Source organism: Triticum aestivum, chromosome 3D, assembly GCF_018294505.1.
Source record: "Triticum aestivum cultivar Chinese Spring chromosome 3D, IWGSC CS RefSeq v2.1, whole genome shotgun sequence".
In the NCBI taxonomy this organism is placed as follows: Eukaryota; Viridiplantae; Streptophyta; class Magnoliopsida; order Poales; family Poaceae; genus Triticum; species Triticum aestivum.
Window position 1 is genome coordinate 507,752,212 of NC_057802.1, and position 19,395 is coordinate 507,771,606.

The window sequence follows — 19,395 nt, forward strand, 5'->3', positions numbered from 1 at the left end:
TGCCAGAAGTTTCCACGGCTACAAGAAAGACACCATTTTGTATAGGAGGTCAGCCGGATGACGAATGAAATGACCCTCTATCAAAGCTTTATTTCTGGTAGTCCAGAGGGCCCATGCGATGGCCCCAAATCCCACCCATGCCATCCTTCTATCTGTTCCCACCGTGGCAGACGCTAGACGATAGAAATCCGAGAATCCACTTGGGTTCCAGGAGCATCCCGTGGCCTCTCAAATGGCGCTCCACGCGAATCTAGCCATAATACATCTGAATAGGATGTGGTCGCCGTCCTCATCCTCTCCACACCAAACACATTTGCCATCACCTGGGCCTGTTCATTTTTGCACCTGATCCCCACTAGTTATTATGTTATGCGCCACCTGCCAAAGGAAGATTTTAATCTTTACTGGTAACCGAGCCTTCCATATCCCCGCTAGATCACATGGGGTCGAGCTTTTGAAGATTTCTTTGTATAATGAGCCTGTCGAGAAGCTCCCTGACGCCTCAAGACGCCTGCCCACCTCATCCTTTCCATGCGAGAGACGGAACCCATTCAAATTATCCCGCATTTTCTCCCATTCTGAGGCCTCCAAGGGACCCAGAGATCGGCGGAACCGCGGGGCCCATCGACCTTGACGCCACATCTCCGCAACCTTTGCCTCAGGATTGGCTGAGATAGCAAACAAGAGCGGGAAGGTGACACTAAATGGTTGTGGCCCCCACCAGCAGTCCTTCTAGAAGCAAGTTGTTCAAATAGGCCATATTTTTCTAGTCGTGCAATCAAATTATGCTCCGAATGGCGCACAAAAGACCCACTGCGCAGGAGAGTGTTACCTGTGAACACACATTGGTAATAATAGATCATCAAGTGCATTCCCAGAAAATTACTCCATTATATAGCAGGCTAATTGGCAATGCACGCCCTTAAAAACCATAGCAATGAAAGTGTATCTTCCCTGAATCAGTTACCAGCGCCAGCAAACCTATGAATTGCATATACTAACAATATGGCACTGCCATTCCGATGCTTCACATGGTAACAGCATGTAGGCATGCTCTTGTACATCATGCACCAAAGCATAGTAGGACGTATAGGGATGATATATGGGGCCTAGCACGTATCTTAAAACCACGTTGACCATCAATATGAACAAATATCATGTGAGATGTATATGCTACAAAATGTATATTGCTTGGAAACAAGAGCACAAAGTATTTGCCCAGCCGAACCTAGATTCGCTCCTGATCGATACACGGTGATTCGCTTCTGATACACGGTCCATAACATGTAGCACCCGTGCTTGCGCAGCTTGTGATGTGTGGTTGCGTCCACCATCAGTTGACAGTACAACTAATAGCAGCGTCAGCGCCAGGAATCACACTTATCACCACAACACATCAACAATATTTTAACGGAGCAGAAAACTAAATCAACGGGACTATTCTGCCACATACCAGCCACGTGCACAACGCAGAATCAAAATCTTGACGCAATCACCAATCTCTATTGCTATTGCTATTCACAGGTCTAGCATAGGAGCAACCGCACACACACAAACTTTCAGAAACTGCCTTGTTTTCAACTGCAAAGCATCTATCTACTCCTGATTAGGCCTGAGCCAGACGACTATTCAAAATTCGATTCGGCTGAGATTTCATGTACCACCTACCGCTAGCTGCTGGGAATTAAGCTTGCTCTATGTGCAAAAAAAAAAAGTGTGCAATGATCGCAGTAACCTAAGCTAATGCGGTGATTACACAAAACTGGGCAGGCACTGTTGTGTGTTTTCAACGTGTCGCAGATATAGAGTTAAAACCAAATGAAAAGCTGAATGTCAGACACTAAACTCATCAAATCATGCTCCGAATGGTGCACAAAAGACCCGGCAGATTACTGCGCAGGAGAGTGTTATCAGTGAATAGTAAACCATCAAGTGCATTCCCAGAAAATTACTCCATTAGATATACCAGCAGACTAATTGGCAATACATGTCCTTGAAAATCGTATCAGTGAAAGTGTCTTCGCGGAGTCAGTTACCAGTGCCAACAAATCTATGAATTGCATAGTAAAAATATAGCATCGTCATTCCGATGGTTTACACGATAACAGCATATAGGCATGCTGTTGTACATCCCGCACCAAAGCACCGACAGGTACCTGCTGCTGCACCAACATGCTTTTACTGTTACTACTTACCTTTTGATTTGTTAGGCACATTCCAAAAAAAAAATCCATTTTCACTTCGCAAGGGCCCCTTGCTTTGGGAATAGGCAAACATCTATACTCCTTTTTCCAAGTCATAACATTGGATCGAAAATTGCGTCGAAATTCTCTTGGTTCTACTTCTAGAGACGCATAAACTCTAGACAAAAATTAATTATGCATCCCTGCTGGTCCAGCATTTACAATACAAACGCAAAATTATTTTAGCATCTAGCAACAAACAGACAAGTACAAAAGATGGTGTTTTTCATAACCTCACCAGAGATGCAGAGAGCAAAAGGAGGGTGATTCCCCAAAACTTATTAGTGGCAGTGTCACTCCAAGCATATCCTAGAGAAACTATGCTTCTTGGCTGTCTTTTGACGCCTCTTCCGTTTCCAACTCCTTGACTGCTGGTATGAGGCTGCGGATAATGCCCTTAAGGCATAATCCACTGCCCTCCATTTCCTCCAGGAGCTTCTCAGCTGTTCTCCAGTCCATAGACTTCAGACACAACGACTGGATGAGTTCGCTATACTCATCCATATTTGGCTGCAACCCGTCCTCCTTCATCTCCTTTAGGCACTCCAGGGCCTTCTCGAACTCCTCCATCTTGCAGTAACCACGGATCAGTATGTGATAAGTAACCCTGCTTGGTTTTGCATGGATCTTCTTAGCTTCGCGAAGTAGAGAATGAGCTTCATCAATCATGCCTCCCTTTATGTAGCCACTCATGATCACACTGTATGTATAAACATCAGGGCGCAGCCCTCGGCTTTCCATCACTCTTATCAAACCCTTTGCGTCCTCCATTTCTCCCTCTTTAGACAATCCTGTGATGACAAAGTTGAACACTGCACTACCAGGAGCTGGGCCAAGATTCACCATCCTCATCAACAGCTTCTTTGCATCCTTCACATTCTTCATCCTGCACAAACTATGTATAACGGCAGCAAAGGACTTGCCTGCATGCTTAAGAGACTCTCCTTTGTATTCAACCAGCAGCTCCAGAGCGGTACTGATGGTCTCGTCATTCTTCGCCAAAGCACCAACAAGGAAATCCAAGGATGATGTAGGAATCTGAACCTTCTTCTCCTTCGCTGCTAGGTATACTGAATGTGCCTCTGTTACCTTCTTCCCCTGGCAAAAGAAGGACACAATCTCACCGGTCTTCTTCCCATCAGGGAAGCACCCGGAGCTAATCATCTTCTCGCAAACTCCCCATGCAGCACCAACCATGGACTTCTTTCCAGCCGCTTGAATCGCCAGATAATAGCTGTCACCGTCCGGAGTACAGCCAAACTCACTGAACTTGTCAAGCACCTCTAGCGCCGCCTTCGATTTCTCGAGCTTCCAGAATATTGCTAGCACTTTGTTCAGCAGTGGGGTGCTCAATGATCCTGGCACACTGCCCATTTCCTTCACCAAATCCCAGAGCATGTACGCGTCCATCTCGTCAATCTCAGCTGAATCAGCAACCTTGCTCGCGACGATGTCAAGATTGGCAAGGCTCTTGACATCAGGGTTGTTCTTCCCGGCAGACTTGAACAAGAGGAGTAGCTTTTTACCAGAGCAGTTCTCGGCGGAGAGGAGGATGGCGGCTAGGAGCGGCTCGGTGAAGTCAACGACCATGTCGGCAATGGCGGTGGGGATCTCGGAGGTGCTCATAGGGGTATGGTGTGCGTGTGTGCGTTCATAGTAAACCTGTTCATGGACAACCCGACCCGGAGGCCCGAACCCGAAGCCCGGCCCGAAAGCCCGAAATGACTATATATTATTTTTATTCGAAATATAGGTATAATAAACTAATATAATATCTCGAATATGATTAATTTAATTTAAAAACGGCACTGTTCATGTGCTTCGGGCCGGGCCGGTCCGGGCTCGGGATATTTTCATCGGGCTTTGCAAGCCCGGCCCGAACCCGACCTAGCCCGGGGAATGATCAGGGAGTGTATGCGCGTATATATTTGATTGCTTGCATTTGTACTGTGTTCAAAAACAAGAAAATGGTTAACCTTGAAAGATGGTGCTGATTTTTCTTTTTCTTAAAAAATATTTTCGTTCACAGAATAGTACTCCCTTCAATGCATAATAAGTGTCGTGGTTTTAGTTCAAAATCGGAGGTGTTCTTATTCTACAAAATATTACCTTTCTTTTTCACAAAAAAGGGTGAGTTATAACTCAACCTAATGAATTAGCTGCTCCATTCAAGATGGATATTCTGCATAATGCGATGAATTTTATTTGCAATACAAGATCCCAGTTCCAAGTTTAAGAAAAGAAAAATCAGAATGAGTTTGAGCTTTTCTAGGTTCTAGTGCCTCCTCAACTCAACTCAACAGGCTTCTCAGCAATATGGCTACCTTAACCACGCTTGATAAGATTGTAGTGTATCATGTCTACGAAATTCAACACGAAAGACTACATGTCAAAGGGATAAGAGGTACACAGATCATCATCCAGAAAATGCATAGGGTAGATCCGTCGGCGCAGATCATAGGTCTCTCCATAGTCCACGCACATCTGAAGTCGACTTATGCAGCGACCATAGCTTTGCCATTCTTAGTTGCTTCCCCCTCGACTTTCTTAGCTTCCATGTCCTAATCTCCTTTTTCTGTGTCCTTATCATCGCACGTCTTGCCCGGGGGCGCATCTCACGTACTTTGAGTGGCGGCATGAAAAGGTTTGAGAGGCCGGTCATGAAATGGATGCTCGCCTTCAGCAAATATCCTCGGCTTGCGATCCCTATCCAAAGCAGGGGATTTTAATGAGAATGCCATCATAAAACTAGTACTACATGTTAAATGGTAATTCAAGAAGGGGGCGAAGTAGACTACGGCCTACAGTATGCATGGAATATCAGCCACTTGGAACTACAGAGAAGAAAAGATGGATGAGGATCTTATGGTATGTTATTGGATTTTGTTCTTTTCTTCCATGAAATTTCACTTACATCACGCAATTTGTTGCGGGGAAGCATGCACATGACAACTTTACAGATCACTTGAGTTGGGTCTTTTGCCATATGGTCCTTGAGCTTTCTTTCCTTCAGGTGGCCAATATACCTATTGGAAAAATGGCATAATGCACATGACAGAACAAAATTAATAATAATACCAAATAAGGTATTCAAAAGTATTTGCTAGAATTACTAACCCGTGTGCCGGTAGTAAATTTTGTCAGTCATTTTTCTTCATGTAACACGGATATCTTTTGCATTATGAATGACACACGTGTCTCTAGCTTCCACATGAGATGCATAGGTTGGCTTGTCCTTACCTTGAAGCACAACAGACATTTGGGATGCCAACCGTCAAAGTACCTATCACATAGACAAAGAAAATTACTAAACCAAATATTTTGACATGGGCAAATAATGACAACTGAAATTAACTAAAGACTTCTGACCTTGCTCTTTGCATCAAGAACACGCCACGACAACCCTTATAAATCAATTCTCCTCAACCCTGCAAGTGCTTTATGTGCAGTTCAAAAAGGTATGTGTCTAATTCGCTATTTATAAAAAACCTATGTTAGAGATCTTCAACGCTCGGGCATTGCTCTGTGCACGTGGTAGTTATGGCCCAAACGCACGGGCCCCTCGTGGCCATGGAGCCGCCTACACATCCCCCATGACCCGGACGTCAAAGCATCTTCCGGGCATCCACCGATTGCATCCTTGGCAAAGGCGCCGACTGCAGGTTCTGGACGGACCACTGGATCGACGGGCATTCTGTTGACGAGATTGCACCTCAAGTTCTGGCGCTCGTCCCTCGACGCCGTCGCAAGCTCCACGTTGTTCAAGAGGGCATGCACCTTCATTCCTGGGTGCGCGATATCCAGAGCGCGCTCGGTCCGGCCGCCATGATTCAATACCTTGACCTCTGGCGACGCGTCTGATAACCCACAAGTATAGGGGATCGCAATAGTTTTTGAGGGTAGAGTATTCAACCCAAATTTATTGATTCGACACAAGGGGAGCCAAAGAAATTCTCAAGTATTAGCAACCGAGTTGTCAATTCAACCACATCTGAAAGACTTACTATCTGCAGCAAAATATTTAGTAGCAAAGTAATATGGAAGTAACGGTAAAGTAACAGTAGCAGTTTTGTAGTGATTGTAACAGCAGCAACAGCAAAGTAACTTAGCAAAGATCAATGTGTGAAAAGCTCGTAGGCAATGGATCGGCAATGATAATTGTGTTGGATGATATTCATCATGTAGCAGTTATAACCTAGGGTGACACAGAACTAGCTCAAATTCATCAATATAATGTAGGCATGTATTCCGAATATAGTCATATGTGCTTATGGAAAAGAACTTGCATGACATCTTTTGTCCTACTGATACGTCTCTGTTGTATCTACTTTTCCAAACTCTTTTGCCCTTATTTTGGACTCTAACTTGCATGATTTGAATGGAACTAACCCGGACTGACGCTGTTTTCAGCAGAATTGCCATGGTGTTATTTTTGTGTAGAATAAAAAGTTCTCGGAATGGCCTGAAACTTCACGGAGATAAGTCTTGGAATATATAAAAAATATTGGTGAAAGAATCAAGTGAAGGGGGCCCACACCCTGGCCACAAGGGTGGGGGGCGCGCCACCCTACCTTGTGGGCCCCCTGGACCTCCACCGACCTCAACTCCAACTCCATATATTCACGTTCGGGGAGAAAAAAAACAGAGAGAAGGATTCATCGCGTTTTATGATACAGAGCCACCGCCAAGCCCTGTTCTTCCTCGGGAGGGCAGATCTGGAGTCCGTTCGGGGCTTCAGAGAGGGGAATCCGTCGCCATCGTCATCATCAACCATCCTCCATCACCAATTTCATGATGTTCACCGCCATGCGTGAGTAATTCCATCATAGGCTTGCTGGACCGTGATGGGTTGGATGAGATTTACCATGTAATCGAGTTAGTTTTGTTAGGGTTTGATACCTAATACCCACTATGTTCTAAGATTGATGTTGCTATGACTTTGATATGCTTAATGCTTGTCACTAGGGCCCGAGTGCCATGATTTCAGATCTGAACCTATTATGTTTTCATGAATATATTTGTGTTCTCAATCCTATCTTGCAAGTCAATAGTCACCTACTACGTGTTATGATCCAGCAACCCCTGAGTGACAATAGTCGGGACCACTCCCAGTGATGACCGTAGATTGAGGAGTTCATGTATTCACTAAGTGCTAATGCTTTGGTATGGTACTTTATTAAAAGGAGGCCTTAATATCCCTTAGTTTCCAATAGGACCCCGCTACCACGGGAGGGTAGGACAAAAGATGTCATGCAAGTTTTTTTTCCCATAAGCACGTATGACTATATTCGGAATACATGCCTACATTATATTGATGAATTGGAGCTAGTTCTGTGTCACCCTATGTTATGACTGTTGCATGATGAATGCCATCCGACATAATTATCCATCATTGATCCATTGCCTACGAGCTTTTCACATATTAATCTTTGCTCTATTACTTTTCCGTTGCCACTGTTACGATTGCTAGAAAACTGCCACTGTTACTTTTGCTACTATTACCGTTACTTCCATACTACTTTGCTACTAAATACTTTGCTGCAGATATTAAGTCTTTTAGGTGTGGTTGAATTGACAACTCATCTGCTAATACTTGAGAATATTCTTTGGCTCCCCTTGTGTTGAATCAATAAATTTGGGTTGAATACTCTAGCCTCGAAAACTGTTGCGATCCCCTATACTTGTGGGTTATCAAGACCTTTTTTTGGCGCTGTTGCTGGGGAGCATAGCTCTATTCCCTGAGTCACTTGGGATTTATATCTGTTGATCACTATGAGGAATTTGAAAGGTCAAAGAACTAAGATTTTTCCCTCAACTACGAGGGGAGGTAAGGAACTGCCATCTAGCTCCGCACTTGATTCTGCTTCTGTTTTGAGTAAACTTGCAACACCTACACATGCTATTAATTCTGATATGTCGCATGTTATTGACGATGCTACTTCTGTTATGCATGATACTTATGATGAAACTACTTCTCTGCTTGATAATACTGTGCCACTAGGTGAATTTCTGGAAGAACAACTTGCTAGGGTTAGAGAGAATGAAATTACTGAAACTGATGATATTATTGAAAATGATGATTATGATTCTCCCCCTAGATATGAATTGCCTGTAGTACCTGAGGGTTATGTTATGGATGAAGAAACTGCTAGAGACTTCTTTGCTTGCAATGATAGAGAGGATCTTAAGAAATTGTTAGCTAAGGTGAAAGAAAAATCCTTGAATGCTAGAATGAAATATGATCCCGCTTTTGCTACTTCACCTATTTTTGTTACTGATAAGGATTATGAATTCTCTGTCGATCCGGATTTAATTACCTTGGTTAAATCTGATCCTTTTCATGGTTATGAATCTGAAACTGTTGTGGCACATCTTACTAAATTGAATGATATAGCCACCCTATTTGCTCATGAGGAAAAAATTCGCTATTACTATATTTTCAAATTGTTTACTTTTCTCATTAAAGGGTGATGCTAAGTTATGGTTTAATTCTCTTGCTCCTGGTTGTGTGCATAGTCCCCAGGATATGATTTACTACTTCTCTGCAAAATATTTCCCCGCTCATAAGAAACAAGCTGCTTTAAGGGAAATATTTAATTTTGTGCAAATTGGAGATGAGAGTCTCCCATGAGCTTGGGGGAGGCTTCTCCAATTACTTAATGCTTTGCCTGATCATCCTCTCAAGAAAAATGAAATACTTGGTATCTTTTATAATGGACTAACCGATGCTTCCAGAGACCACCTGGATAGTTGTGCTGGTTGTGTTTTCAGGAAAAGAACTATCGAGCAAGCTGAATTGCTATTGAATAATATATTGAGTAATGATAATGATGGGAGACTTCCTGAACCAACTCCTAATCCAACTCCGAAGAAAAGGGGTATTCTATTTCTCAGTCCTGAAGATATGCAAGAGGCAAAGAAATCTATGAAAGAAAAAGGTATTAAAGCTGAAGATGTAAGAATCTACCACCTATTGAAGAAATACATGGTCTTGATAAACCGACACAGGTAGTAGAGGTAAACTCTCGCCGTAGATTTGATGAAGGTGATATTCCTCATAATAAGTCTGCTAGTCAATGCTTGGATGAATTTGATAATTTTATTGTTAAACAAGAAACCTTGAATGCTTATGTTAGTAGACAATTGAAACGTAATGCTTACATGCTTGACCACTTGGGTGATTATATGAGTAGAACTGTTAATGATCTCAAGCTTATTAGTAAACACGCTTCCATGGTAACAACTCAAGTAGAACAAGTACTTAAGGCTCAAGATGATTTGCTTAATGAGTTGAATAGTAAGAATAATGATAATGATGTTAGGGTTATGACTAGAGGTGGTAAAATGACCCAGGAACCCTTGTATCCTGAGGGCCATCCTAAGAGAGTTGAGCAAGATTCTCAGAGAATTAATACTGATGCACCTAGTCCTTCTAATAAAAAGAAAAAGAAAACTGATAGGACTTTGCATGCTAGTGAACCTGCCACAGACACACCTGAGAATCCCAATGATATTTCTATTTCTGATGCTGAGACACAATCTGGTAATGAACATGAACCTAGTGATAATGTTAATGATGATGTTCATGTTGATGCTCAACCTAGTAATGATAATGATGTAGAGATTGAACCTGCTATCGATCTTGATAACCCACAATCAAAGAATCAATGTTATGATAAGAGAGACTTTGTTGCTAGGAAGCATGGTAAAGAAAGAGAACCATGGGTTCAGAAACTCATGCCCTTTCCTCCTAAGCCATCCAAGAAAAAGGATGATGAGGATTTTGAGTGCTTTGCTGAAATGATTAGACCTATCTTTTTACGTATGCGTTTGACTGATATGCTTAAAATGCCTCCTTATGCTAAATATATGAAATATATTGTTATTAATAGAAGAAAGGTACCGGAAGCTGAAATTTCCACCATACTTGCTAATTATACTTTTAAGGGTGGAATACCAAAGAAACTTGGAGATCCAGGAGTACCAACTATACCATGCTCCATTAAAAGAAACTATGTTAAAACTGCTTTATGTGATCTTGGAGTCGGTGTTAGTGTTATGCCTTTCTCTTTGTATCGTAGACTTGAATCGAATAAGTGGACACCTACTGGAATCTCTTTGCAAATGGATGATAAATCAACTGCTATACCCATCGGTATTTGTGAGGATGTGCCTGTTGTGGTTGCAAACGTTACTATCTTAACGGACTTTGTTATTCTTGAGGACGACAGTATGTCGATTATTCTTGGTAGACCCTTTTTGAATACTGTAGGGGCTGTTATTGATTGCAACAAAGGCAATGTTACTTTTCATGTTAATGGTAATGAGCATACGGTACACTTTCCGAAGAAACAACCTCAAGTTCATAGTATCAATTCTATTGAAAAAATTCCAACTATTACTATAGGAGGTTTTGAATTCCCTCTTCCTACTGCCAAGAAGAAATATGACATTCTTATTGTTGGGGAAATGCATATCCCCGTTGAGGTAACCTAGTGTTATTCGAAAGTTCTCCGGTTTCATGTCATTCGGAAGAAGTTTGTTAATAAGACTTGATCAACCTTGTTAATGGATTCCTTTTGACGAGCATGATATGGATGAATTTAGAAAGCACAACTTTCTGTACCCACTTTTTACTTTATGTTATTTAGATTAAATATAGCAAAAATGGTTTTTTTGTCTGTTTTCTGAATTATCCGTGTAATAAAAAATGTCCCAAAATAAAAGTTCTCCAAATGCTCTGAAAATTTAGTATGATTTTTATAGAATATTTAAGAATTTTTGGAATTCAGAACACGCCAGGGGGCCTCACCAGCTGGCCACAAGGGTGGAGGGCGCGCCCCCTGACCTTGTGGGCCCCATGTGGCTCCCCTCCACTTATTCCAGCACCCACCCTCTCCTTCTTCCTCCAGGAAAAATCACTCCGTAGCTTAAACTCGTGTTCTTGCTCATCTTGCTGCCATTTTCGATCTCCTTGCTCAAAGCTCCATTCACAAAACTGCTTTGGGGGATTGTTCTTCGGTATGTGACTCCTCCAATGGTCCAATTAGTTTTTGTTCTAGTGCTCTATTTATTGCAAATTTTTGCTACTGTGGTGACCATGTTCTTGAGCTTGCATGTCAAATTTATATGGTTCGAAGTGGTTTTGATGCATGATATGGCCTCTAGGCACTTGTGGGAGTAGTTGCTATCAATTTTATTGAGTTTGGTTCACTTTTTATTTTGAGTCACTAAAAATTTCAGAAATTTTCAGAGGGAGAAAATGACGAGGAGATTGTTGAGAGGGTCCTCGAGCCGGGGTTCAAAGGAAAAAGAAAATGAGGAGAAGGAAAGGCCCAAGTACAATCTTCCTCGCGCCGCGGAGATTTGGCCGTGTGAATGGCCATGTGATGCATTCTTACAAGCAGCCAGAATTTATGAGGATTTCTATTATTTGGCTGGGAACGCAGGCATCACCGACTTCCTCCTCGACGAGTGTGATCAGTATCTTCTACTCACTAATACTTTTGTGTAAAAGTTTCATTTTCATGCTAGGAAATCACCACCCACGGTAGACCCTTACTTATATGATGAGTACAAGGAAATGACGCTTTATGAATTTTGTGAGGCATGTAAATTACCTTATGAGGGTAGCGTCGAGGAACCACGTCCTAGTGACGTGGAAGGTGTTATTGCTGAAATTACCGTAGGGGAAAACAAAGGAGTGTCGGGAGCGAGAGTGGCTAGTATACATTTCCCTGTTTTACGTTATTACTTATTATTTGCAGGGAGATGTTTAATTGGACGAGGGGAGAGTGGAGGCCTTAGTGCTCCGGACCTCGCTATTTTACGCCATGCTTTACATAGAGATAGAACTTACAGTTTAGGCGCTATGGTTGCTAAACGGTTGAGTATGAACCGTACAAAGGGTCCTATTTTCGGAGGCATCTTCGCCTCCCGCCTTGCTAAACACTTTGAGATACCCATTAGGCATTATGAAAAAGAGGAGAAATTGCTACCCACGTAAATTTAGATTATGACAACATGGTAGCGCATAAGTTTATTCGCCGTGATGAGGAAAAAAGACTTATTTATAACCTGGTATTTAGCGAGGTCACCTTTCATATTTTTACCTTGCCTGCACCTATTTTGTTTGATATTCATTTAGGCAGGTACTTTGTTTTGCCCACGGACATTCATGCATACTAGGAGGGGAGACGATCTCCACCTCCTGAGCCAGAGCTATCACCTGATCCATACCAGGAGTCTATTTATTAGTGGGATCCACAGGAGCTTGCTAACCAGTGGAACCCCCAGGATTCTCCTCAGTACACCGGAGAGAACTACTTTGATCCATGGGCATAGACCAATTTAGGCCAAAAGCCTAAGCTTGGGGGAGTACATATTTCTCACCGACATTACATTCATGTTCACACACTCATTTTAATTGTCGGTGTTCATACTCTTTCATTGTATTATCCATGCTAGTTTATTTCTTTCTTTTTCCCACTTTCTTCTTGTGTGTTTGATTAACCTTAAGAAAAACCAAAAAAATAGTTGTAGTTAGTTTACTTTCTATGCATGCTTAGTAGTAAAATTAAAAGAAAACCCAAAAATATTTCTCGTGCTTGTTGGGAGCTTTCCTGTGTAAATAGTTTTTCTCGTTCTTGTATCTTTTTCTTCAGAAAAATAAAAAGTCCAAAAATATTTCAGTGTGTTTCTTTGAATTTCTTTTCTTTTCTTTGGGGATCGAGAGGAGAAGACCACGATAAAAATGTTGAGTGGCTCTCATATGCATTAATGTTGATCTAACAAAGAGCCCATATTACCTTGTCTTCTCTTTTGAATAAATTGTTGCAGATTCCTGCTTAGTCCAGTGCACATGCACTATTATAATTATACACACCATTCAGTCATGCAAGTGAAAGGCAATAATGATGATATATGATGAAATGATCGAGATGAGGAAAAGCTGGTATGAACTCAACCTATCTTGTTTTTGTAAATATGATTAGTTCATCGTTCTTGATCCAACCTATTATGAATGAAACATGTTTGCAATGACAATTAGAGATTATAGTTACTCATGCCATGCTTAATTAGCTAATGTTTATAATGGTTTACCTTGCGTGCCAACATGGAAATTAAAATGGTTGTGATGTAGTATGATAGGGTGGTATCCTCCTTTGAATGATTCGAGTGGCTTGACTTGGCACATGTTCACGCATGTAGTTGAAACAAAATCAACATAGCCTCCACGATATTTATGTTCATGGTGATTTATATCCTACTCATGCTTGCATTCAATGTTGGTTAATCTCAATGCATGTTTATGACTGTTGTCGCTCTCTAGTTGGTCGATTCCCAGTATTTTTCTAGGCTTCACTTGTACTAAGCGGGAATACTGCTTGTGCATCCACTTCCATAAACCCCAAAGTTGTTCCATATGAGTCCACCATACCTTCCTATATGCGGTATTTACCTACCGTTCCAAGTAAATTTGCAAGTGCCAAACTCTAAACCTTCAAATGATAATCTGTTTTGTATGCTCGAATCGCTCATGTACCAACTAGGGCTGTCAATATCTTCCATCTTAGGTGTGTTATTCTCACGATGAGTGGACTCCACTCATCATTAACGAGAAAATGGCCGGTAACTGGGGTACCCAGACCCATGCTCAAATCAAATCAAAATAATTGCAAACAAAACTCCCCCAGGATTGTTGTTAGTTGGACGGTACCTGTTGTTTCAGACCAGTGAAGTGTGCTTGTTGGTGGTGGGGAGTATAAACTTTACCATTCTGTTTAGGAACCGCCTATAATGTATGTAGAATGGAAGATACCGAGATCAATTAGTTGTTACGTTGACAATGAAAGCATGCCGCTCAAAATATTATTTATCTCTATTTCAAAACTCGAGCTCTGGCACCTCTACAAATCCCTGCTTCCCTCTACGAAGGGCCTATCTATTTACTTTTATTGTTGAGTCATCATCCTCTTATAAAAGCACCAGTTAGAGAGCACCACTGTCATTTGTATGCATTGTTATTAGTTTATATTGAGTATGACTGTGACTGGATCTCTTTTACCATGAATTACAATGTCTAGTCAGTCCTTGATCTTCAGGGGTGCTCTGCATTTATGTTTTGCGGTCTCACAAAGGGCTAGTGAGATACCATCTTGTTATATCATATCATCATTGTTTTGAAAAAGTGTTGTCATCCGAGATTTATTATTATTGCTCGCTAGTTGATTATGCCATTGATATAAGTAAACGTAAGACCTAAAAGCTATTGTGAATATGGTTAGTTCATAATCTTTGCTGAAAACTTGAATGCTGGCTTTACATATTTGCAACAGCAAGATCAAACAGAGTTTTTAAAAGTCTTTCTTTATGTCTTTCAGTTTGTCAACTGAATTTCTTGAGGACAAGCAATGGGTTAAGCTTGGGGGAGTTGATACATCTCCATCGTATCTAGTTTTCCAAACTCTTTTGCCCATGTTTTGGACTCTAACTTGCATGATTTGAATGGAACTAACCCGGACTGACGCTGTTTTCAGCAGAATTACCATGGTGCTATTTTTGAGAAGAATAAAAAGTTCTCAGAATGACTTGAAACTTCACGGAGATAAGTTTTGGAATATATAAAAATATTGGCAAAAGAATCAAGTGAAGGGGCCCCACACCCTGGCCACAAGGGTGGGGGGCGCGCCACCCGACCTTGTGAGCCCCCTGGACCTCCACCGACCTCAATTCCAACTCCATATATTCACGTTCGGGGAGAAAAAAATCAGAGAGAAGGATTCATCATGTTTTACGATACGGAGCCACCGCCAAGCCCTGTTCTTCCTCGGGAGGGCAGATCTGGAGTCCGTTCGGGGCTCCGGAGAGGGGAATCGTCGCCATCGTCATCATCAACCATCCTCCATCACCAATTTCATGATGCTCACCGCCGTGCATGAGTAATTCCATCTAGGCTTGTTGGACCATGATGTGTTGGATGAGATTTACCATGTAATCGAGTTAGTTTTGTTAGGGTTTGATCCCTAGTATCCACTATGTTCTAAGATTGATGTTGTTATGACTTTGCTATGCTTAATGCTTGTCACTAGGGCCCGAGTGCCACGATTTCAGATCTGAACCTATTATGTTTTCATGAATATATTTGTATTCTTAATCCTATCTTGCAAGTCAATAGTCACCTACTATGTGTTATGATCCGGCAACCCCGGAGTGACAATAGTCGGGACCACTCCCGGTGATGACCGTAGCTTGAGGAGTTCATGTATTCACTAAGTGCTAATGCTTTGGTCCGGTACTCTATTAAAAGGAGGCATTAATATCCCTTAGTTTCCAATAGGACCCCGCTGCCACGGGAGGGTAGGACAAAAGATGTCATGCAAGTTCTTTTCCATAAGCACGTATGACTATATTCGGAATATGCCTACATTATATTGATGAATTGGAGCTAGTTCTGCGTCACCCTATGTTATGACTGTTGCATGATGAATGCCATCCGACATAATTATCCATCATTGATCCATTGCCTACGAGCGCCTACGAGCTTTTCACATATTGATCTTTGCTCCGTTACTTTTCCGTTGCCACTGTTACGATTGCTACAAAACTTCTACTATTACTTTTGCCACTGTTACCGTTACTTCCATACTACTTTGCTACTAAATACTTTGATGTAGATATTAAGTCTTTTAGGTGTGGTTGAATTGACAACTCAGCTACTAATACTTGAGAATATTCTTTGGCTCCCCTTGTGTCGAATCAATAAATTTGGGTTGAATACTCTACCCTCAAAACCTATTGCGATCCCCTATACTTGTGGGTTATGACCTACCCTCCCGTGGCAGCGGGGTCCTAATGGAAACTAAGGGATATTAGGGCCTCCTTTTAATAGTGAACCGGACCAAAGAATTAGCACTAAGTGAATACATGAACTCCTCAAACTACGGTAATTACCGGAAAGAATCCCAATTGTTGTGACCTTGGGGTATGCGGATCATAACTCATATTCGGTGTCTACAACTTGCAAGATACGATCAAGGACACAAATATATTCATGAAAACATAATAGGTTCAGATCTGAAATCATGGCACTCGGGCCCTAGTGACAAGCATTAAGCATAGCAAAGTCATAGCAACATCAATCTCAGAACATAGTGGATACTACGGATCAAATCCTAACAAAACTAACTCGATTACATGATAAATCTCATCCAACCCATCACCGTCCAGCAAGCCGACGATGGAATTACTCACGCACGGCGGTGAACATCATGAAATTGGTGATGGAGGAAGGTTGGTGATGATGATGGCGATGAATCCCCCTCCCCGGAGCCTCGAACGGACTCCAGATCAGTCCTCCCGATGAAGAACAGGAGGCGACGGCGGCTCCATATCGTAAAACGCGATGAATCCTTCTCTGTTTATTTTTCTCCTCGAATAGGGTTATATGGAGTTGGAGTTGAGGTCGGAGGGGCTCCAGGGGGCCCACAAGCCTGCAGGGCGCGCCCGAGGGGGTGGGTGATGACCCACAACTATAGGGGATCTATCGTAGTCCTTTCGATAAGTAAGAGTGTCGAACCCAACGAGGAGCAGAAGGTAATGATAAGCGGTTTTCAGCAAGGTATTCTCTGCAAGTACTGAAATAAGTGGTAACAAATAGTTTTGTGATAGGGTAATTTGTAACGAGCAACAAGTAACAAAAGTAAATAAAGTGCAGCAAGGTGGCCCAATCCTTTTTGTAGCAAAGGACAAGCCTGGACAAACTCTTATATAGAGAAAAGCGCTCCCGAGGACACATGGGAATTATCGTCAAGCTAGTTTTCATCACATTCATATGATTAGCGTTCGGTACTTTGATAATTTGATATGTGGGTGGACCGGTGCTTGGGTGCTGTTCTTACTTGAACAAGCATCCCACTTATGATTAACCTCTATTGCGAGCATCCACAACTACAACAAAAGTATTAAGGTAAACCTAACCATAGCATGAAACATATGGATCCAAATCAGCCCCTTACGAAGCAACGCATAAACTAGGGTTTAAGCTTCTGTCACTCTAGCAACCCATCATCTACTTATTACTTCCCAATGCCTTCCTCTAGGCCCAAATAATGGTGAAGTGTTATGTAGACGACGTTCACATAACACCACTAGAGGCTAGACAACATACATCTCATCAAAATATCAAACGAATACCAAATTCACATGACTACTAATAGCAAGACTTCTCCCATGTCCTCAGGAACAAACGTAACTACTCACAAAGCATATTCCTGTTCATAATCAGAGGGGTATTAATATGCATAAAGGATCTGAACATATGATCTTCCACCAAATAAACCAACTAGCATCAACTATAAGGAGTAATCAACACTACTAGCAACCTACTAGTACCAATCCCGGACTTGGAGACAAGAATTGGATACAAGAGATGAACTAGGGTTTTGAGAGGAGATGGTGCTGGTGAAGATGTTGATGGAGATTGCCCTCTCCCGATGAGAGGAGCGTTGGTGATGATGACGGCGATGATTCCCCCCTCCCGGAGGGAAGTGTCCCCGGCAGAACAGCTCTGCCGGAGCCCTAGATTGGTTCCGCCAAGGTTCCGCCTCGTGGCGGCGGAGTCTCGTCCCGAAAGGTTGCTTATGATTTTTCCCTGGACGAAAGACTTCATACAGCAGAAGATGGCCACCGGAGAGCCAACAGGGGGCCGACGAGGCAGGGGGCGCCCCTGGGGGGTAGGGCGCGCCCCCACCCTCGTGGACAGGTGGTGGCCCCCCTGACGTATTTCTTCCGCTCAGTATTTTTTATTATTTCCAAAAATAACTTTCGTGGAGTTTCAGGACTTTTGGAGTTGTGCAGAATAGGTCTCTAATATTTGCTCCTTTGCCGGCATTCTCCCTCCTTATGTAAACCTTGTAAAATAAGATAGAATAGGCATAAGTATTGTGACATAACGTGTAATAACAGCCCATAATGCCATAAATATCGAAATAAAAGCATGATGCAAAATGGACGTATCAGTGGGCTCGCCCCCAGGGCTTGTGGCCTCTGGGTGGCCCCCTTTCGGTTGATTATTGCGCCAACATTTTTTATATATTCCAAAAATATTCTCCGTAAATTTTCAGGTCATTCCGAGAACTTTTATTTCTGCACAAAAATAACACCAAGGCAATTCTGCTGAAAACTGCGTTAGTCCGAGTTAGTTCCATTAAAATCATGCAAATTGGAGTCCAAAACAAGGGCAAAAGAGTTTGGAAAAGTAGATACGATGGAGACGTATCAACTCCCCCAAGCTTAACCCATTGTTTGTCCTCAAGCAATTCAGTTGACAAACTAAAAGTGACAAATAAAAACTTTTACAAACTTTGTTTGATCTTGTTGTTGCAAATATGTATAGCCAGCATTCAGGTTTTCAGCAAAGATTATGGACTAACATATTCACAATAACATTTAGCTCTCACATTTACTCATATCAATGACATAATCAACTAGGGAGCAATAATAATAAATCTCGGATGACAACACTTTTCCAAAACAATCATGATATGACATGACAAAATGGTATCTCACTAGCCCTTTCTGAGACCGCAAAACATAAATGCAGAGCTCCCCTGAAGATCAAGGACTGAATAGACATTATAATTCATGGCAAAAGAAATCCAGTAACACTCATACTTAATATCAATTAGTAGCAAAGCATACAAATGATAGTGGTGCTCTCCAACTGGTGCCTTTTTATAAGAGGATGATGACTCAGCAATAAAAGTAAATAGATAGGCCCTTCGCAGAGGAAATCAGGGATTTGCAGAGGTGCCAGAGCTCAAGCTTTTAAAACAGAGATGAATATAATTTTGAGCGGTATGCTTTCATTGTCAACATAACAACCAAGAGATCTCATTATCTTCCATGCTAGATACATTATAGGCGGTTCCCAAACAGAATGGTAAAGTTTTTATGCCCCCTTCACCAACAAGCACACTCCACGACTGATCCGAAACAACAGACACCGTCCATACCGACAATAGTCCTGGGGGAGTTTTGTTTGAAGTTATATTTTGATTTGATTTCGAGCATGGAACTGGGCAACCCGATTACCAGCCACTCTCTCATGAATGACAAGTGAATAAACACTCATCGTGAGAATAACCCACCT

General features: G+C 42.0%; 1 protein-coding gene and 1 pseudogene across 1 annotated transcript; both read right to left on the reverse strand.

The window, feature by feature from the left end:
• Positions 1-2,561: 2,561 nt before the first annotated feature.
• Positions 2,562-3,869, reverse strand: LOC123076409 (pentatricopeptide repeat-containing protein At3g02650, mitochondrial-like). The gene has a single exon (XM_044498677.1). The coding sequence runs from the start codon at positions 3,867-3,869 to the stop codon at positions 2,562-2,564; it is 1,308 nt and encodes a 435-aa protein (XP_044354612.1).
• Positions 3,870-4,738: 869 nt separating this feature from the next.
• LOC123076410 (50S ribosomal protein L13-like) lies at positions 4,739-6,026 on the reverse strand (annotated as a pseudogene).
• Positions 6,027-19,395: the final 13,369 nt, after the last annotated feature.

Bases quoted from the DNA above. Each gene is read 5' to 3' on its own strand.
- LOC123076409 (XM_044498677.1), bottom strand. From the start codon at position 3,869: ATGAGCACCTCCGAGATCCCCACCGCCATTGCCGACATGGTCGTTGAC.